Source organism: Symphalangus syndactylus, chromosome 5 (assembly GCF_028878055.3).
Source record: "Symphalangus syndactylus isolate Jambi chromosome 5, NHGRI_mSymSyn1-v2.1_pri, whole genome shotgun sequence".
NCBI lineage: Eukaryota > Metazoa > Chordata > Mammalia > Primates > Hylobatidae > Symphalangus > Symphalangus syndactylus.
In genome coordinates, this window is record NC_072427.2 from 89066322 (window position 1) to 89088901 (window position 22580).

The 22580-nt window shown below is 40.3% G+C and overlaps 1 protein-coding gene across 3 annotated transcripts in view; it reads right to left on the minus strand.

Moving 5' to 3' along the window:
• Positions 1-4736: 4736 nt before the first annotated feature.
• The window catches only part of BACE2 (beta-secretase 2), a 109684-nt gene continuing 91840 nt past the window's right edge, over positions 4737-22580 (minus strand). For 2 of the 3 annotated variants that reach the window (XM_055279752.2, XM_055279751.2), the window contains one exon: positions 4737-5955. In XM_055279752.2, the coding sequence (XP_055135727.1) occupies positions 5702-5955 (254 nt within the window). In that variant the 3' untranslated portion in view covers positions 4737-5701. The remainder of the gene's footprint in view (positions 5956-22580) is intronic. The other variant, XM_055279753.2, reaches the window with a different exon arrangement.

The window sequence follows — 22580 nt, forward strand, 5'->3', positions numbered from 1 at the left end:
TATCATTTCTAATTATAAATCTATATTGGAAAAAATATTTTACTCAGATGGCTATGTGTGAGGCACACGTGTGTTCTACACAGTTTGGACTTTATCTGGTTGGTCTTACACAAATAATTATCCATCTGTAAAGGGAACTGCTCACTTCTCAGGGCTGCCCTGATTCCCAGAGGAGAGACAGATATTTTACCATCACACCCTTTCCTGAGATGCTGGCAGAGATACCAGGATGGCTGCTCTCACAATAGTGTCCAAGAAGTACCCAAGGCTCAACGGGACACCCAAGCATCAGGGACCAGGTACCCGCACGTCGCTCTTGCCATGGCTGGATTCGAATTTATCAGGAAGCTTTGTGATGTCTCTTGGCCCAGCCACTACCCACTGTGTGCTTTTTAAGCACACAAGTGTGATGTAAAAGTTACACAGTACAATTTCGTTTAGAAGCACTGGACGTCTGTGTGTAATAGCTGATAATAAGAAACCCAGAGGAAGCTCAGGGCAGGGAAGAAAATACTGTATTTATTGGGGGGAGTTACGTATCCTCAACACCTGTGATAGATTCCAGCCACTGATGCAACTTGAGGTTTTGCTGGCAGCACTACGCAGCGTGGCTTTGTTCCGACTTCCACATTCCACAGATGTGGCTAACAGCCTTTGTCCACCCCTAGGGTGACACCAACAGCCCACGGAGCCTGCTCACATCTGAAAGCCGTGGTTTCTGCTCTGCAGCCTCACCTGGAGAGCTTACTGCAATGCAGATTCCCTGTTCCCTCCTGCACTGACCCTGAATGGGGCTGGGTGTGCTCCATCCAGGACAACACGGACCTTCCGGGGACGTGGATCCCGGGGAGCAGGGCTCCCACGCTGACAGCAGTGAGACAGGAGGGAGCTCCTTTCCTGGGAGTCTCTGACAGAAGACATTCTGGAGACAGAAGCTGTCGGATGTTCGGAATGCACGGGCTGGGCTGGCTCAGCAGAGCTGGTGGAAACGGTGAGGGCCCAGCTGCAGTGCCTCTCAACGACGCTATCAGGAACTGCTGCCAGGAGCCTTCCAGATGCTCAGACTCCACAAGCCACTTTACCTGCCCCCTTTGGCCTCAGTTGCTTGACCCTTGCCTACGAACTTCCTGGTACACAACCTTGAACCTGCCTGTGTCCTGCTTGGGCCTTGAGGCATCTCTAGCTTTATTAGGACAGACGTGTTTTACACATGGCTGTCAAGCAAGTTTCTCTTGGCCTAATTTGTTCCTCTGACAAATAATCAATCCTGAGAAGTTCCTTTACAAAATACCTAAAAAGTAGACTGTGCCAAAAATGTGGGGTGAAATGAGGTGCCCACGGCATCCCGGGGACGTTCTTGGCTGGTGCGGACCTCCGTGCCCCACTGCCAACTGAGGGGTGAGACCTCTCTTCTGGCTCCTTCTTGCCCTGCCCTCTTTTCAGATTCTGGAACTTCCCAGGTCCCAGCCATCCTGTACTCTCCATCCGTTGAATGAACCAATCCTTGCTCCATGTGGGCAACACCCAGGCCGCCTGGCCACAGTCTCTCCCTTTGTCAAAGCTGTCACTTATACACGACTCCCGCTTGAATATTCCTGAAGTTTGGAATTGGTGGATCTGCAAAATAAATCACATCTCCAGTGGATTCAGCCACTTTAAGGGGAAAAGAAATCTAAGGATGGCTGGAATTAAACTGCATTTTCTTTCCTTTTTTGAGACGGAGTCTTGCTCTGTTGCCCAGGCTGGAGTGCAGTGGTGCAATCTTGGCTCACTATGACCTCCGCCTCCCCGGTTCAAGTGATTCTCCTGCCTCAGCCTCCCGAGTAGCTGGGATTTACAGACACGCACCACCACTGTTGGCTAATTTTTTGTATTTTCAGTAGAGATGGGGTTTCACCATGTTGTCCAGGCTGGTCTCAAACTCCTGACCTCAGGTGATCCACCTGCCTCGGCCTCCCAAAGTACTGGGATTACAGGCATGAGCTACCGTGCCTGGCCTAAACCGCATTTTCTAAAAAAAATGTTCTGCTTATTTTGTTAGCATACTTTTAATTATATTCTTATTCTTTCTACCCCTCTCAAAATGTATTTTTCCAGCTTGCCATCTAATTGGTAAATGGCTGTAAAGTTCAAACGTGAAATTCTTAAAACTCCCTAGAGACATACACAGTAACTTCTGTGGCATGGACTTTTCTTGGCATTAAAAAAAACCTAGTACCTCTCTTGGCCAAAACCCCTAATTTTACACTTTATGGTGTTGGGTTGTTTTTCAAAAACACAAAACAACAAAAAAACTTAGTGGCAAGTTTTTCCTCCAAACAGTTTTCTAATCAAGCCTAATAAGTTTGTGCAAGAGAAAACACATGGGGATTCCACTCAATTATTTGATTTCCACTAATCAGGGTAAAGTCTGTGAAACTCAATTACTGTTGTTTGTGGAACAGACTGTTGAACAGCGATTTATTCCCAATGATATCGAGTGGCACTAGTCCAGAACTTAGAACTGAACCACACGTGGCAGCCCCACCAAGCAGGGACAGGGAAAGAGGAATTTAACCAGTTTGCACCTGGCGTATTAAATAATTAAATCCCTCTTCACCTCTTAAATAAAATGATGGAATCCCCAACTCACAATTGCTTTTCAAAATCTATTACCCAAAGCACTGCGGAGTCATTAATGCTGTCTTCCTGGGAACTACTTTTACAATTTTGAACAGTAACTGACCCTAGATTTATCTCCAACCAAAACCTCTGTGTTTCACCATGAATCAGGTAAGGTCCTTCCAAGTGTTCAGAAGTGGAACCTGTTGTAGAAAAACATTCCCTGCGGTCACACACAGGGCATCTGTTTCTTGAGTGCTAAGTACTTGGTTTTGGTTCAGGAGAAATACAAAATTGTGTACAGTATATGCTGGGAGATCGGACACCAATCACTTGTGGCTCTTTTAAATTCCCAAGAATAAAAATAGAATTGGTCCCCATCTCATTTCTTGCTATTTTTAATAAATGGTTTCAGTTACTGAAGGCAGGATTTCATTTCAGACTTCCAAAGAAGTTATCAAGAAAATAAAGCAGCATCTTCAAATAATACCGTCTATATAGAAGTATCCACTTCCCATCAGACTTGACAAGGTTTCTGATAACAACCTAATGCTAAGTTGCACATTTTCAGGCAAGGACCGTCTTCCAGAATTTTCCACAGTGTATTACAAGGTAAAAATGACACCCTCAAAGGGTTGTTAATTCCTTTCCTGTTCCAAGCGAACCTCCTTGAAGGCTTGCTAAGCATCAATTTGCATAACTGGAGGAGGTAGGTGTCACTAACAGGGTTTTGACTGGAAGTCCGATTCTCAGCAGCAAGGCATGCCAGAAAAATGTCCCACATTCAATTGTCTATCTCATTCTTGTTGCTAAGTTATGCTTTTGTAGTTTCAGTATTTTCATCAAAATGTCACATCCAATGACATGCGATATGAAAAGATAAAGAAATCTGATATGAAATATAGAGCATGACGGCAAACTTCATTCACCTACTCTACCTGGAAACCTCACTTGTTACTTTCCTGTATTTTAAGAACTATGCCTGTTCATCTGCTGCAGGAGGAAGCTCCCCACCTCTGAAACCTAACACAATACAACAGAACAGAAGATGCCTGTATGAAGAAATAAGCGGGAAAACTAATCAGGGCATGTCTGCGATTCCCTCCTCTTATTTCAGGGGTTTGAATTTTTCACAGCAAGGGGAAGGCACAATCTAGGGGTGTTGGCTTCACTCCTGTGCAAAGCGGCCCACAAAACAGCAACCATGGAAAAAGCCAATGGGATGAGAATTGGACTTCCAGACATCTCTCCCTGTGAAATGCATTCTGAGATTATGAGTTCTCAGCAAGCTGAGAGCAGACGTGACAATGGGCCCTGATACAAGAGCCCCCTCCTCCCATTCCATGCCGTCATGTTCTTTCCAAGAGGCTGTAGCTCAAATCTTCTCTAGTGAAAACAGTGCAGAAGGTTCTTCTGGCTGCTGGAGAGTCTTCCAGGACACCATGACAAGCCGACGTGGCCTCCACGTCTCTTTGGCGGAGTCATATATTTCTCAGTATGGTGGTGACCCAGGGACCCAGGGAGCAGAGCAGATGGCTGAAACATCCACACGTAGCCTACTGGGAATACAAACGATACTTCTGCAGGAGGGGACACTTAGCACTTTTGGTGGAATTCTGTAATATAGCCAACCCACCCCAGAAGACATGCAAAGGGAACACTGAACTTGGCGCACAAGCAGGAGAGAGGGGATACTGTCTTTTAACTCTCCTCCTAATGCCATCAGGTCATATAAGGCTATGTCAAGGAAACGGCTTCCACTTTTCTTTGGCAAAGGCCTCAATAAGTGACAGAAAGTAGGGACTGCCCCCCAAGTAAGGCTACCACTGCACACCTGTTACCAAAGATTAAACACCCCCAAAGGAAGAAGCACAGAGGTCAACTGCTAAACAATTTAAGCTGATTGGATGGGTATGCTTGAGGCTAACCAGTTCTGCAAAGGGAAACACACAGCTTCGAAGCACGGGGATAAGTAGACGTTACCTCGTGTCTGCTGCACATCTTGCATCTTCCTTCCCTGACAGCTGGTCAGAAATAGGGGCATCAGGCCATTTCCCTGTTTCCCAACAGGGTAATAGCCAACCTACTTCCAGACAAGATTTGGAAAAAGAGACAACTAAGCTAGTGAAATAGAATAGTTTTTTCTCATCAAAACATGATTTATTAATTTTAAGCAAGAGTAAGCATATGTGATAGTGGCCAGCTTGGTGACAGAACTCTTCCTGGTCGATGCACAGTTCAGCACCTGTTGGGTCTTGGCTGTTGGGATAATTCTTTTGGGTAAAGGGAACAGCCATGGTCAAGGCTGCCTGCACCCCCACCCAGGCACAGAACCCTGGGCAAAGTCTTAAAAGAGGTAGTGTTTTTACTTTCGCACCAACAATACAACACAAGTATTGGGTACAAAAGAGGAGATTTCCTTCCCCTCTACCTCGGCGGGCAAAAGGCCTTCCATCTTCAGAAGAGGCTTGTGAGGACCATCGGTTGACGACCTCCTAGTGAATTCTAGCTCCCATTCAGAGCACAGAGAAACCCACAAAAGGGGCCTGTGGCTCTGTTTCCAAGTATGAAGGGTACAGCTTTGTTACATCCCCAGGCCCCAGGCTGATTCTCCTGCCATCATACTGCAAGCCTTCTTGTACCACTTTGACCCAGGTTGAGGTCTGGTGCAAAATACCCTCAAAGGCGATTAATACAACAAGATTCCTGTAAGCTAAGAGGGGTTATCAACTATATGCACTTATTTTTCCAGAGATTGAAGAGAGAAGAGAACTAGCCAAGGCTTGGTTTTGTTTTGTGTTGGTGGCACATGTGGACAGTTTGGCATAATGAACCCCATAGAGCCTGCAGCCCAATCCACTCTGTTTTGGTTTAGAAGGAAGTTTCTTTTTTAATTATTTTTCTTGGAAGTAGGGAAGATTTGAAAGCTTGAAAATCAAGAATCAAAAGACAGTGAATCTAGAAGGCATCTGGGAGCAGAACAGAGATTGAAGACGGGTGGGCACAGGAGGAAGCGCCGCCGTCGATCCCGGCTGCTGCCCTTGAAATGTGATTTTCTTAATAGCTGAGTTCATGGTTGCTTGAGGTCAGGCCTGGCTCTTCATTTCCAGCGATGTCTGACCAGAGAGGACTCATCATTGACGACCTCAGGGTCACGGGGGCGATGCTGACACCGGAACGGCAGCAGCAGCAGGACGATTAAGACAAGGAGGATGGCTCCACAGACGCTCATGAGCGCGTAGGACACGATCCACAAAATGGGCTCGCTCAAAGACTGAGCGGGGACACAGTTGCTGGCTATGTCCTCTGTTGAGAAAGGCCCGGAAATTTCAGACACTGCAGCACCTGCAATTTCTGGGGAGACAGAAAGGGAAAATCCACAGCTGTGAAATGAGCGATCCACCTCTTACATTGGACACAGACAGAACCCCTTGGTTTATTAAACCACAGTTAAAGTCCACTGAGGTCCCAGTGGCTTAGACAGCTCAGGAAGCACTGAGGGGGTCACGGCTCAGCGTGCCTTTGGGGGTCCAGTCCCTGCAAACTGGAATGATGGTGTGTTTTAAGGTATGTGGGTACTGAGCCTAGGTGTGGAGGGAAACTGCAGCAGGGCACATATGGAAGCACCCTGTGCTTCATGGAAGGCCAGTGACGCTGCAGTACTACACAGGTGAGAGTGCAGGTCAGCGCCTGGTCGTGACAGCTGTGTGGGTTGTGCTTCCTCAGTGGAGATGAAAAAAGAGGAGAAAGAGAAGGAGAGTTTACCACAGAAAGCTCAGTTGGACCTGCCTGTGTCATGGGGAATTTTCCCTGGTAGAGTCAACCTGAGTTCACTCTCTACCATGGATTCTACAACAGATAGGGACCTCATATCAGCCTGACTCATAGTCTTAGTGGGTTGTGAGACCTCCCGGGGTCAGGCTGGCTTGAGAGACCCTCCCTGCCCCACTCTTATCCTAGGTCTCATCGACAGCCAGGAGCAGTAAGTGAACGCAACACCTAATTCATGACATCACCGGTGACTAAGAGAAACAGTTAAAAGTCACCCGGTGACTTCTGCTAGAGACTCTTGAATAACTTCAAACCAAGAAAAAAGTTAAGATGATTTCTTAAAGCTGGTTTGTGGATTATCCGTAGACTTCCTTTCCCTACACTAGGCTTCTCTGCCCCTTTCAGGAATACGGAATCTTAAGCTTTACTTGAAATACGGAAAAGAAATAGGCCTCATTACCCATTTTTCCTATATTTAATCACAGAAATGAATATTTTGGCACCAGAAAATAACACTGCTAAGCATTTGATTTTTCTATAACTAAAGCCTCAAGATCTTCAGAGCTGCCAAATGATACCCTTTTCGATTGAGGAAAGAAAAAGTCAAAATAATAATGAGACCTGAAAAGAATGGTTTTAAAATCAGAGGAAAACAGGCTTGATTACTTTGCAAAGCGACTGCATTTTCTTGCTAATGTGGATTCTGTCATAACATGGCTTTCCTAAGTGCACTGAAAAAGAAAGGCAATGAACAACAGCCTGCCAACACCTGAGAACAGAAGGATGCACCCTGCAGTCAATCTACACTCCCATTTCCTGGTTTGTAGATAATGATCTTCTTGCTGTGTCTTTACATGGTGGAAGAGACAAGGGAGTTCTCTTGGACTGTCTTTAATAACGGGCAGTAATTCCATTTACAAAGAAAAGCTCATGCCCTCATGACCTAATCCCCTTCCAAAGGCCCCAACTCCAAATATCATCACCTTGGAGATTACGTTTCTGTTGTGGGAAGTCAGGGACCCCAAACAGAGGGACCGGCTGAAGCCATGGCAGAAGAACATAAATTGTGAAGATTTCACAGACATTTCTTAGTTCCTCAAATCGATATTTTTATAATTTCTTATGCCTGTCTTTACTGCAATCTCTGAACATAAATTGTGAAGATTTCATGGACATTTATCACTTCCCCAATCAACACTCTTGTTATTTCCTATACCTGTCTTTACTTTAATCTCTTAATCCCATCATCTTCATAAACTGAGGATGTATGTTGCCTCAGGACCCCGTGATGATTGCATTAACTGCACAAATTGTTTAAACAATATGAAATCTGGGCACCTTGAAAAAAGAACAAGATAACAGTGATGTTCATTCAGGGAACAAAGGAGATAACCATTAGGTCTGGCTGCCTGAGAGCCAGGTGGAACAGAGCCATATTTCTCTTCTTTCAAAAGCAAATAGGAGAAATATCGCTGAATTCTTTTTCTCAGCAAGGAACAGCCCTGAGAAAAAGAATGTGTTCCTAGGGGTTGGTCTCTGAAATGGCCACTCTGGGAATGTCTGTCTTTTACAGTTGCAGATAAGGGATGAAATAAGCCCCAGTCTCCCACAGCGCTCCCAGGCCTATCAGGACAAGGAAATTCCCGCCTAATAAATTTTGGTCAGACCAGTTGTCTGCTCTCAAACCCTGTCTCCTGATAAGATGTTATCAATGACAATGCGTGCCTGAAACTTCATTAGCAATTTTAATTTTGCCCTGGTCCTGTGATCTCGCCCTGCCTTCATTTGCCTTGTAATATTTTATTACCTTGTGAAGTATGTGATCTCTGTGCTCCACACCCTATTCGTACGCTCCCTCCCCTTTGAAAATCACTAATAAAAACTTATTGGTTTTGTGGCTCAGGGGGCATCACGAACCTGCCGACATGTGATGTCTTCCCTGGACACCCAGCTTTAAAATTTCTCTCTTTTGTACTCTTTCCCTTTATTTCTCAGACCGGCCGACACTTAAGGAAATAGAAAAGAACCTATGTGAAATAACATTGAATTATCGGGGGCAGGTTCCCCCAATAGGTTTCAACATAAGAATTTTGGCAGGACATAAACATTTATTCTATTGCACTAATTATGCAAAGGAGCCAGAAAACACAGTTCATAATAGGGAGCAAAATCAATCAGTTGGAACTTAGTAAGAAATGGCACAGATGATAGAATTAGCAGGCAGGATATCAAGATATTTATTATAACTGTATTCTACTCAGGATGCCAGAGAAAATGTTAGACATGTTAAATAGAGACACAGAAGATATTAAAGATATAAATCACATGTTTAGAGATAAAAATTGTAATATGTGAGATGAAAAATATACTGGATGGTTGTAAGAACAGATTATACACTGCAGAAAAACAGCCTAATAAATTAAAAAACAAAAGAAAACAATAGAAACCATCCAAAATGAAGCACAGAGACAAAAACCGAAAAAAAAAAGAGAGAGAGAGAACATCGGGAAACTGTGGACAACATCAAGCTGCTAAGTCATGCAATCAGAGAACTCAAAAGGAAGAAGGGATTGTGAGGCAAAACATATTTGAAAAAACCAACAAAATTTTCCAAATTTGATGAAACGATAAACCTACAGATCCAAGAAGCCCAAAGGACCCCAAACACAAGAAACATGACATAGATTATAATAGTGAACTGCTGAAAACCAGTGATAAAGAGAACATTTCTTAAAAGCAAGGAGAGAGAAAAAGGAAATATTATGTACAAATGAATAAAAATAAGGATTATAGATGATTTCATGTTGGAAGCAATGCAAACTAGAAGGCAATAGAGTAACATCTTTAAAGTACTGGGGGTAGAAAAAGCCCTGTTAACCTTCAACTCTATACCCAGCAAAAATATCTGAAAAATGAAGAAGAAATAAAAATGTTTTCAGTCATACACAAGCTGAGAGAACCCATCACAGATTTTCACTACAGAAAGCTCTTCAAGTAGAAGAAAAAGGACATCAGAAGGAAACTTGAATCTATACAAAAGAATGATGAACACCAGAAATGGGAACTATATAGTAGTTATAAAATCTTTACTTTTAATTTTAAATATTTACAAAGATAATTAACCAATTAAAGCAAAAATTATAACAATGTGCCAGGTGGCTTATAATATAGGCATAGGTGAAATGGATGACAATAGCACAAAGGGCTGAAGGTGAGAAATGGAAGTATATTGTTGTAAGGCTCTTAGACTATATGAAGTGGTAGACTGTGGTCAGTTAAAAAATTTACACTACATATCCTAAAGCAACCACTAAAATTTCACAATATAGAGTTATAGCTAATAAACTAGCCAAGGAGGTATAAAGAAATAGAAAATAATCCAAAAGAAGGCAGCAAAAAAGGAAAAAAGGGAAAAAAAATGGAACAAATGAGACAAAAAGAAAAATAGTTTTCTTTCTTGTGTTACTGGTTAAACACAGACATATCAATCATACGTTAAATATAAATAGTCTAAACCAGCATTTGGCAAACTTTTTCTGTAAAGGGCCAGATAGTAAATATGTTAAGCTTTTTAGGTTAGCTTCTTTTTGATTTTTTTCAACCCTTTAAAAATTTAAAAACTATTCTTACCTCACAGGCCATACAGAAACAAGCTACATGCTGGATTCAGCCTATAGACAGTTGTTTGTGGATCTGTGGCCTAAACATTACAACTAAAAAACAGAGACTGCTAAATTAGATAAAAAGCAAGATCCAAGTATATTCTCCCTACAGGAAACTCGCTTTTAATGTAAAGACTCAAAATGGTAAAACTAAACAGATGGAAAATAACTATCATATTCATGCTTATCAAAAGAAATTCAGAGTGGCTATATTATTAGACAGAATAGATACAGATCAAAAAAATTACTAGAGGTAAATACAGTAGTTTCATAATGATAAACTGTTCCCTTCATAAATAGGACATAAAAATCCTAATGTTTTTGTACCTAATAACAGTGTTTCAAAATACATAAAACAAGATTGATGAAAATGCAAAGAGAAATAGACAAATCCACAAATATAGTCAGAGATTCCAATATCCCTTTCTCAATAATAGAGCAAGTAGACAGAAAGTAAGTTATGATATAGAATACCTAAACAACACTATCAACTAACTTGATCTATTATAAAATAATCCACCCATCATAGCAGAATATACATTGTTTTCAAGAGCACAAGAAATATTTACTGTGATAGACTATATTCTGGACGATGAAACAAGTTTCAATAAATTTCAAAAGATTCAATTCATAAAAACTATATTGCCTGCTCACACTGAGGTTAAATTAGAATAACAGAAAGCTTCTGGAAAAATCCCTAATTATTTGGAAACTAAATAACACATTTGTGGCCAGGTGTGGTGGTGGCTCATGCCTATAATCCCAGCACTTTAGGCGACTGTGGTAGGATGATCACTTGAGGCCAGGAGATGGAGGCTGCAATGAACTATGCTCACACTACTGTACTTCAGTCTGGTGACAGAGCGAGACCCCATCTCCATTATATATATAAAATCTTTGTGTCCTGGGGTTAGGCGAAAAATTTCTTAGCTATAGTACTCAAAAGCACAATTTGTAAAAGGAAAAAAAGTGGATTTTATCAAAATTAAGTAAGAACTTCTCCCCTTTAATAGAAAATATTAACAGACTAAAAAGACTTGGCAAAAAATTTGCAAGCCAAATTTCTGATAAAGGACTTGTATTCTTAATATATAAATAACTCTGAGGACTCAATGAGAAAGCAAACAACCCTATACAAAAATGGGCAAGAACATTTGAAAAGACACTTCATTTAAAAAGATGTGTATGCATGGCAAAAAAGCACATGAAAAGATATTCAGGATTATTAGTCATTAGGGAAATGCAAATTAACATCACAATGAGACCGCTAAATATTAATACCTATTAAAATGAAAATACTGACCATAGCAAATATTGGTGAGGATGTTTAATAACTGGAACATTCATACACTGCTGGCAGGAATGTGACATAATACAGCCAACTTTGAAAATGAGTTTGGCAGCTTTTTAAGAAGTGAAACATACATGTTATATAATTCAACCATTCCACTCCTAGGTGTTTATCCAGGAGAAATAAAAAACAATATATATGTCCAAGGACTTGCATGCTATTGTTGATAGCAGCTTTATTTATAATTGCCAAAAAACCCAAAACTTGGCAACAACCCAAAAGTTCATCAACAGGTGTATGGGGATAAAGAAACTATAATACCTAATTGATCTGCAATAAAAATGAACTATTGAACATGAAACATTATAGATGAACCTCAAAACAATTTTATTGTGTGAAAGCAGTCAGACAAAATGGAATACATACTGTATGATTTCCTTTATATAAAATTTTAACAAATGCAAACTACAGTGACAGAAGGCAGGTCAGTGGTTTCCTGGGAATGGCACGGGGTCCATAAGACCTGGGAGGCAGGGAAAACAGCTCAATGCATATGATCACTACCTTGTTTGTGGCGATGGTTTCAAAGATGTGTACACATATAACGCTTATCAAACTGTATCCTTTCAGCATGAACTGTTTATTTTACACCAATTATATCCCAACAAAGCTGTTTTAAAAAGTCAAAAGAATAACATAGTCAAAGCATGTCAAAGAAGAACACATCTGTTATAATCTCATTGAGATTAGAAAAGAAAAGCCAAGGCCGGGCGCGGTGGCTCCCGCCTGTAAACCCAGCACTTTGGGAGGCCGAGGCAGGTAGATCACCTGAGGTCAGGAGTTCGAGACCAGCCTGACCAACATGGAGAAACCCCATCTCTACTAAAAGTACAAAATTAGCCAGGCGTGGTGGCACATGCCTGTAATCCCAGCTACTCGGGAGGCTGAGGCAGGAGAATCGCTTGAGCCCGAGAGGCAGAGATTGGAGTAAACTGAGATCACGCCATTGCAATCCAGCCTGGGCAACAAGAGCAAAGCTCCGTCTCAAAAAAAAAAAAAAAAAAAAAAAAAAAAAAAAGAGAAGAGAAGAAAAGAAAAAAGAAAAAACAAAGCAACCTCAGTCACGCTGACTACATGGACATTGATTTTAGTACTGTTCTTCCGGTTGAATGCCTGAGTTCATACCCATTTTTTCATATGTGCTGTGTGTGCTGTGTATAATGAAAATGCAAAAAAACCCAATAAAATTAATTTTCTTCAATGTAGATGTATTACTTTTTATTTTTTGAGATAGGGCCTGGGTATGTTGCCCAAGCTGGAATGCAGTGGCTATTTATGGGCATGATAGTAGCACACTGCAGCCTGAAACTCCTGAGCTCAAGCCATCCTCCCACCACCTCAGCCTCCCGAGTAGACATGTATCACTTTTATAGTTAGAAGAGTCATGGATTTTGTTTTTAAGTTTTTGAAAAACAGCGCCAGTTTAAGATGGTCAGGCATAAAGCATTATCTGGGAACAGCTGTATTCTCATATTTGCTAACTAGCTGCTCAGGATTAGAGGAAAGCTGATTTAAAATTCCTTCTGGGGGCTTTAACCAGGAATGCCATTCACTGCATGGTCTCTACATTTATTACTTATGCTACTAATTCTATGGTTTTAAAGCAGATTCTAATGTTTTATACTGGATTGATTTATGAGAGGCCATTGTATGCAGTGGGTGAGAGCATGACCCTGGGGCCAGACTTCTGGGGTTCCAATCCTAGCTCCCACATACAAGCTGTGTGATCTGGACCAAGTTACTTAACTTCTTTGCCCCCCAGTTTTGTCATCTATAAAATGAAGGTAGTAACAGCCCCTACACAGCAGTCTTGTAAGAACAATCAAGTTAATAGATGTTAAGCACTTAGTACGGTCCTGGGCTAAGATCAGTGCTATGTTAAGTGTCCGCTGTTACTAAATTGTTATTTTTAATTCTTTCATCAATGTCTCGAGTTACAATTTTAATTGTGTATTTTCTCTGAAAGGTCAGGATCTGGTTGATAATGAGTGCCCGTGGAAGATCTATAATTTTACCAAGGATAAAAATTATGATGGTCAGGTCTTTTTCCCTATAGCATACAAAATAATGAGAACTGTCCCCCCACACTGATTATCTGGTACTGAGATGCTTTCTGAGTAGGCATGGTTTACTTAGAAGAACGTTCTGGAGTTTCAGGATAGGGGTTCTGGACCCAGAGCCAGATTTTTTTTCTGCAACCATGTGAAAGCTATGGAATAACTGGGGCCCTTAGTGTTCTCTTCTGTAAAATGAGAAGAGTCATGGATTTTGCTTTGACAGAGCGGCCTGATCTACACCTTTGGGGTCCCCTGGCTTTGGTATCTTTTCATTGTAGTCTAAGTAGATGGCAGAGGAGTATCTCTGAAACTCTGCTCTTAACAGCTAACTTTCCTATTTTTAAACATGAGCATGTACCAGATGATCCACTTTCAACCTGCAGCAAGAAAAATTCACAGTCAAATGGCTGCCATAATCCATCATGTGCCTCAAGTTGTACAAGCTGAGATCTATACAGCTCTTGGGTGCTAAATGTCTCAATCTATAAAAAGAGATGGGTGGTATTTCATAAGCTTTGGATACATTAAAATAACAGAGAGTTGTCAATTTTAACACTCTATTATTTTCGTAGCCGTAGGACACTCGGCCCAGCAACACAGAGGCGGTTGAAAGTGCTCCAGTCCCTAGTATCTGTGTCAGATATGAGACGCTGGCCTGAGCCATAACACGCCCTGACCTCCAGCCAATCTGACTGCAGTAATGATTCTCAGCAGGGGTGGGAGTGGGCTGAGGAGAGGCAGGGGAAGCATAAGAGAAGCATCTGGGGAACTTTTTCCAAAATACCCATCACCTTCCCACCCACCGCCATCCTGCTGTGCCTTGGCTGGAAAAGGGCGTGAGGATGTTGACCAGGTGTATTTTGAAAAAGCTCCCCAGGAGATTCTATCAAGGAGCTCCCAATCACTGCTCCCCCCACCCCAACCCTTAGACTAACTGTCATCAGACAAACACAAATGACCATGAAAACACACACACACACACACACACACACATACACACACACACACACCACTGCGAGAGAAGGGCAGCTCCCAAAGATTTGGGGTCTTCAAACAGTGACTGGTGTGAAGGTAGAACCTCTTCCTGCTGCAACAAAGAGGAATGAGGATAAAATATAACTTTTTAACTCTATAACTGAGTCCAGAAGTAAGAGACATTCCTCAACCAGAAATGGGCCCTAGGGCTGGGGTTCCCATGACCGGGAGGGGCGAGAGACTTGACCCTGGGCACCAAGGAGGTGGGCACTGGGGTCAAGATGCCTGTGCAAGCCTTGCCCATTGGTGAAAGGAGCTGGGAAATTCTACCAACAAGGAAGCCTGGCTCAGCTTAGGGGCTAAGAGGTTGGGGGAGGAGGGCAAGAAACTCTCCCATGAGAAATGGAGCCCCTAAACCTCCACCTCAAACATGGCTGGCATCTAAATTCGCACCACCTGGTATACAAATCCCAAGACTCTCATGGTCTGCAGACACTCAGCAGAAACATACGCAAAATTGCTTTATAGCAACACTTTACAGCCCAAGGCACACTACACTCTCTTGGAAGAAAAAGTATGCTCCCTCTAAATATAAGCTCACAACAAAAAATTGCAAAGCAAATGAGAAAAAAGCCTACTATGAGAGAGCAGCCAGCAGACACAAAAACAAGATGAACTCCCCATCAGTGATGGAAAAATAGAACAATGTGCACAAGATTATACCATAGCTGTGTTTAAAGTGACTAAAAACCCATTAAAATACAATTTTTTTTAACTAAACAGGCTGGCTCAAAAGTTCATAAAAGAAAAGAAAAATTAAGAAAGAAGAGTTGGAAAGTTCTGAAAAAAGAATAATGAAAAGAAACTAATCCTATAAGATATATCAATGGAATAGTACAGAAAATCCAGAAACAGAGATACAGCTCCCAAATATTTACTAGAATTTGGTATGCATTAATTTTAGGATTTAAAGTAAAAAAAAAGATAAATTATTTGATAAATGTTGTAACAATGGGGTAGTCATCCTAGAGGAAAGAAGTTTAATCCACACATTCTATGCCAAGTTAAATCAAACATGAAAGTACTTGAATAAGTCACAAAACACTTTTAGTGAGGAAAGCCATTTAAAAGGTAACAGTAGTCCCAAGACCCTTAAAGCAAAATATCAAACTATTTAAATATAAAAAGTAAACATTTTTTACACTAAAACATGTCATAAGCAAAGTTTTAAAAATGTACAGTTGAGACAGAAATTATAGTTTCTTTTTCCTCCAAGCATATGGTTAATTACTCCATTACATAAAGAGTTCCTACAAATTAATACAAAAAAAGAATCCAACAGAAAACAATGGGCAAAGATATGAGTGGGTAGTTCATAGAAAAGGTCAAACAGTGACCTTAGTCATTGAAAAGAAACTCAATCTCACTCGTAGAAAGTGACACAAATTAAAACTACACTGAGATCATCATTTTTCACCTGTCAGATGACCAAAATTTCCAAGTAGGTTATCATCTACATTACAAGAGAAGGTATGGCCAGGTGTCAACGAGTATAAGCTCTATGCAAGGTAACGAGGTGATATTCATTAAAATTACAAATGTTTATACCCTTTAACTCAGCAATTCTAATAATTTAACCCAGATGTATACTTTCATATATGCAAATGATATATATAAGTGATGTTCACTGCAGTATTATTTGTAACAACAAAAGACTTAAAACAACCTAAATGCCTATCAATAATGAACTGGTTAAATAAATTAGGTGCACCCATATAATAGACGATGAGGCTCAAAAAAAAGGAAGAACTTTAGGCATTAGTACGATTACCTCTGAGGGAGTGGGACTATGTGCTATACCGTACCTTCTGAATATTACCTAGCCTTTTAAATTAAAGAAAAACTAAAAAGAAGATAAAGAAAATCCAAGTCACAATAAAATTGTTACACAACACTATAGAAAAGTTAACTGGCATATTTGTTTATTTATTTATTTAGAGTCAGAGTCTTGCTCTGTCTCCCAGGCTGGAGTGCAGTGACGTGATCATGGCTCTCTGCAGCCTTGACCTCCTGGGCTCAAGTGATCTTCCTGCCTCAGCCTCTTGTGTAGCTGGGACCATAGGTATGCTCCACCATGCTTGGCTAACCTTTTGATTTTTTGTAGACAGGGTATTACTTCGTTGTTGATATGGTTTGGCACTGTGTCTCCATCCAAATCTCATGTTGAATTGGGATCCCAAGTGTTGGAGGTGGGGCCTGGTGGGAAGTGACTGGATCACGGGGGTGGTTTCTAATACCACCCCCTAGTATTGTCTCATGATAGAATTCTCACAAGATATGGTTGTCTGAAAGTGTGGAGCACCTCCCCCCCCCCGCCCCCTGCTCTGGCCATGTGAAGACCGTGCCTGCTTCCCTTTCTTCTGCCACAATTGTAAGTTTCCTGAGGCCTCCCGAGAAGCAGAAGTCTGTACAACCTGCAGAACCATGAGCCGATTAAACCTCTTTTCTTAATCAATTACCCAGTCCCAGGTATGTCTTTATAGCAGCATGGGAATGAACTAACACAATTGCCCAGGCTAGTCTTGAACTTCTGGACTCAAGCGATCCTCCTGCCTCGGCCTCCTAAAGTTCTGGGATTACAGGTATGAGCCACTCTACCCGGCTATGGTATATTTGGAAAAGTATGAGATATAATTTCTAGAAATGAAAAATATAGTCATCGAAATGAAAAACTCAAAAGAAAAAAAAAGACCCCCAAACCAAAGACAATTAAAGAATCCAAAAATAATAAAAATAATGAAAACTAAAAGTATTAAAAAAACTCACTGAATAGGTTAAATAGATTGAACATAGCTGAACAGAGAATTAGGCCAATATAAAATGTATCTGAAGAAGTTACACAGAATGCAGCAAAGACAGAAAGGAAAACATAAATGAAGGGTCAAGGGACCTGAAATAAATAATGAGAAATCTCATTACTTCAAATGAGAGATCCAGAAGAAGAGACTAGAAAGAATGTGCATGAAGCAATAGTGGAAGAGGTAACAGCTGGGAATTCTATAAGATTGATGACAAAAGTCATGAGTTGTCAGATTCAGAGAGTGTAAAGGGTACAGCACGACAGGAAAATACCCTATCCCTAGACACATCATGGTGAAACTTCAGAACACTATTCAGAACACTAGAAATTTAAAATAAAAGCAGTCTTACTGGTAACTAAGGAGAAGCAACAGATTACCCTTAAAGGTACAATAGAGACCATCTAGGGTCTTTTCTTCAGCAATCATCACAGCCAGAGGACAACGAAACTGAATCTTCAAAATACTAAGGGAACACGGGCAATCTAGAATTCCATGTGTAGCTAAATTGTGATTCGAAATTGAGGCAAAATAAAATTTACCTTTCATAGTCTTTTATAAAAGACATCCAAAAGCACATTCTTCAGCAGAAAGAAAATTGCTGTGCAGTGTTCCACTGAATGGCAAGTCAACAATTGTTTATCTGTTTTCCTTTGGTTGACTTTTGGGATGTTTCTATTTTGATAAAAGTGATGGTTTTATGTATTTATGTAACTACTAAAGTATGTATTACTTAAGTTATTTTATGTGTAAAGCTGTTGCGAACCTTCTGGTTAAGTCTCAGCACACTTACATACTCATTTCTCCTTTGCATACACCTAAGAGTGACAACTGCTGGATTCTAGAGTAGGCATATGCTTAATGTTGAATGTTGATTATACAGTAGGCATATGTTTAATGTGGAAATTGTCAAAAAGCTTTTCCATTCGTACTGAATACTTTTCAGAAACTGGGAATCCCTAAATTTAGGACTGAGAAGGAAATTCCACAAACCTATCCTATGCATAATGCTCCATGGTGCAAAATGAGAAATATTTTCTTTAAAGTAAGAAAAAAGACAAAAAAGTCCATTATCACCATTTGTATTCAATATTGTCTCAGAGGGCATCACAAAAAATATAAATAAAAGATATAACAATTACAAGGGATTTAAAATATATTATTTGCAGATTATATGGCTGTTTTAATAGAAAATCCAAATGACTCTAAAAACCATTTCTAGAAAGGAGAACTTAGCAATGTGGCTGGATAGAAGATTAATATATAATATATAAAAGTTGCATACCCACATTCCCAACAACCCACAAGAAATGCAATGTAAAATAATCTCATTTGTGGTAAGAACTAAGAGGTATGTAGGAATAAGTCTATGTGTGAATCTTTTTGGACAAAATTATAAAACACTGCAGTAGGACATAAAAGAAAACCTAAACAAATGAAAAGATCTGGTACATTCATAGGGGAGACTTGATAATGGTAAAGATTTGGTTTCTTCTCAAGTTGATTCTGTAAGTTCAATGCAGTTGTAATAGAAATCCCAAGAGGGTTTTTCAGGGATCTCGACAAGCTGAATAAAAGGGCAAAAGTAGCCAAGAGAACTCCAAGGAAGAATAAGAAGGGTCAAGTCCCTGCCAGATATTGTCCTATAACTAAAAAAAAATAAAACTATATAGCTTAGTCCAGGGATAGACAACCTGACCAGTGGAATGGAACAGAATGCTCAGAAGTAGGCTCAGGCATAAATGGGGACTTGGTACATGACAAAGATGCTATTAAAATTCATTAGATACCTTGCAAAAAAACACTTAACTCAAGTCTAATTAAGCCTCTAGACTTAAGTTCAAGGAAATATGATGCCAAATCAATGTGGTATGTCATTAGGAAACAGATAAAACTGAATATGATACATTCTACAAGAGAACTGGCCTTCTGAAACAAAATCAAAAGCAAAACAGCTAATGAAAACATTTTGGGGACACCTGGGGAAATCTGCATGTGGCCTACATAGTCATGATATTTAGCAAATATTATTAATTTTTTAGGTGTGATTATGGTATTGTGGTTATATAGGAGAATGTCCTTATTTTTAAAATGCATAATGAAATATTTAGGGGTGAAAGTCATTATATCTGCAACTTATTTGCAAGTGGTTCAGCAAAAACTACATATTCACCTATACACACATACTGGTATATGGCAAAATGTTAAAAATTACTAAATCTAGATGGTTGGTATGCAGAACAGGATGGTATTATTTTTAGTCTTTTCTGTATATAAATTTTTTAAATGAAAAAATTGGAAAAATCAGAGGGGAAAACATCATATATTCAATAAGGATGCTGAGAAAATGGAATGTCCTTATAAAAATTAATTTCCTAATTCACATTTTGGAAGAAAATAGGAAAAATGTATACAGTATCTTTAGAAGAAAAAAATCCCTATTTTCTTGGATTAAAGAAGTATTTCTTAAATAAGCCACAGGGCATAATTCATGAGAGAAATACTGGTAAATTTGATTTCACTAAATTAAAGATATATATAAATAAAAGGCACCAAAACAAAGTAAAAAGTCAGGAAGACTAGATAGTATAACTCAGAAAAACTAATACCTCAGAAATATAAGGAAATCATGTCTATCAGTAAAAAGTATGGGTAGAAAAATGTGCGCACTATATTAGCAGAAAAATTCACCCTCAGAGAAGAAGCTCAAACATCCCCAAAAGATATCCAAAGTTGTGTGATCTTGAAAGTAATCAACTAAAATGTGACACTATTGCACATACATGGATTAGCAAAACACAAAGACAAAACAAATACAGTAATGCTTTCAGGGAATGGAAATTCTCATACAATGCTGATGTTTCAGCTACTTTAAAGACAAATTTGACTGTAGCCAATAACACTGAAGAGTTGCATAATAAATCATTTAGAAATTCCATTCCTAGATGATCTCATTCACCTACACAAAGACGTTCACTGCAGTACTGTTTATAATTGCCAATACAGAAATAATCCAAATGTAAATTAAGATAAAAACAGGTAATCTGGGTACATTCATAAAGTGAAATAGTATGCAGTCAAAACAAATAACCTAGGACTCATATCAATATGGAAGATCTAGAAAATGTAATGTCAAACAATCAAGTCGAGTTGACAAAGGATACACACCACCACAGCATTCCTATAAATTTAAAAAGAAAAAAAAATAAACCAAACAAACAAATCAACCAACCTAGGTTTTGTGATAAGTATATGGCAGGACGTTTCCAAGATGACTGTGGATGACTCCTGGCATTTACCTGCGTCGTCCCCTCCCACGTCGTATCAGGGTCATTGTGTGCGACCAACAGAGTGGGGCAGAAGTGAGAACATGCTGCTTCCAAGATTAGGTGATGAAAACCTGGGGTTTCTGTCCTGGGTGCCCTGTCATGCTCTCTTGGATCACTTGCTCAGGGCTGACCAGAGGACATCAGGCAGTCCTGGGGTGAGGTCCAAATGGTGAGGGAAGCAGGGCACCTGCCACCACAACAGTGAGCTCGGAACCAGCTCCTACAATGGACTTCAGACAGCTGCAGCCTCATGAGCAATGGTGGGCCAGAGACACTGGCGAAGCCCCTCGTCAACTCCTGGCCCTAAGAAACTCCACGAGATGGCCAGGCATGGTGGCTCACGCCTGTAATCCCAGCGCTTTGGGACACCAAGATGGGAGGATCGCTTGAGCCCAGGGGTTCAAGACCAGCCTGGGCAACATGGTGAAACCCCATCTCTACAGAAAATGCCAAAAATTTTCTGGGCATGGTGACACATGCTGTAGTCCCAGGTACTGGGGAGGCTGAGGTGGGAGGATTGCTTGAGCCTGGGAGGTGAAGGCTGCACTGAGTCAAGATCATGCCACTGCACTCCAGCCTGGTAACAGAGTGAGACCCTGTCTTTTAAAAACAAAACAAAACAAAGCCAGGCTGGGTGTGGTGGCACATGCTTGTAAACCTAGCACTTGGGGAGGCCACAGCGGGGCAGGGGGGTCGATCACTTGAGCCTGGGAGTTGGAGACCAGCCTGGGCAACATGGCAAAACCCCCTCTAGAGAAAACACAAAAAATTATCTGGGGCAGTGGTGCACACCTGTAGTCCCAGCTACTCAGGAGGTTGAGGTCAGAGGATCACCTGAACTAGGGAGGTCGACACTAAAGTGAGCCCTGATCATGCCACTGCACCCTACTGTAGCCTAAGTGACAAAGCAAGACCCTGTCTAAAAATAAAAAATAAAATAAAAATATAAAAAAGAAAGAAAGAAAAGAAAAGAAAGAAACTGCAGAAGGTGATAGAGAGTTGTGACATTTGGGGGTAAGTTGTTACATAGCAATAGATAATCAATACAAGGTCCTCATGCCCATCTAGTAAAATTATAAATGTACAGTAATTCAGATAAGAATATACACTCATCTCAGGATAATGAGTAATGCTGGGGAAGGGGGTGGGGTGAGACTTTAGCTATACTTGGTTTTTTATTTCTAAGACAAATTTTTAAAGAAAATATGACAAAATATTAAATCTAGATATTGCATAAATGCACACATAGTATATGATTTCCTGTAACAAGGTTTTTTCGTTACTTAAACATTTTATAATGAAAAATAAACACTTAAAAAAAAAAGAAAGGCAGCACAGCTATTCCATTTATTAGGGTTCTATCGAGCACTGTCTGGGGCCTTTAATTGCAGCCCTGAGGGAAGTAATTACTTTAATGGCGAAACAATCCACACGGAAGAGAAGACACATATCAGCGTTTTTTCCCACGGCTGGTAAAATCTAACATTTAAGTACCAAACCCTCAAGTACATTTTTAAAAAAGGAACAAAAGGTGTATATAAGAGCATCTAGCAAATAACTCACAGTGAAATTCAGGGAAAAAAAGTTGCCCTGCCTAGAGACGCCTAATATTACACCATTTCCAACAGTTATTCACTTAGAAAACAAATGGTTATTAGGCTCCACTGTATTAAGTGGACACTCTAATAACTGTTGCCATAGTAGCCTCTATTTAATGATATCTAACGAGAAAACAGAAATTGTGGGCAAAATTGCTTAAGTTCTTAGATTCCCTTGGTTAAAAAGAAGTAAAATAGTCACAGTTAGGAAATTCAGTGATATTTCAGTCCCACTTGCTGCCACAGAGAAAGGTCTCACTCAATGATAACTGAACAGGCTAAAAGAGTTATTGCACACGCAAAAGGTAAACATTTACTCATAGCAAAGATAAAAGCATGACAATGGGAAGGGTTCCAAGTCTGCTCACAAATGCAAAG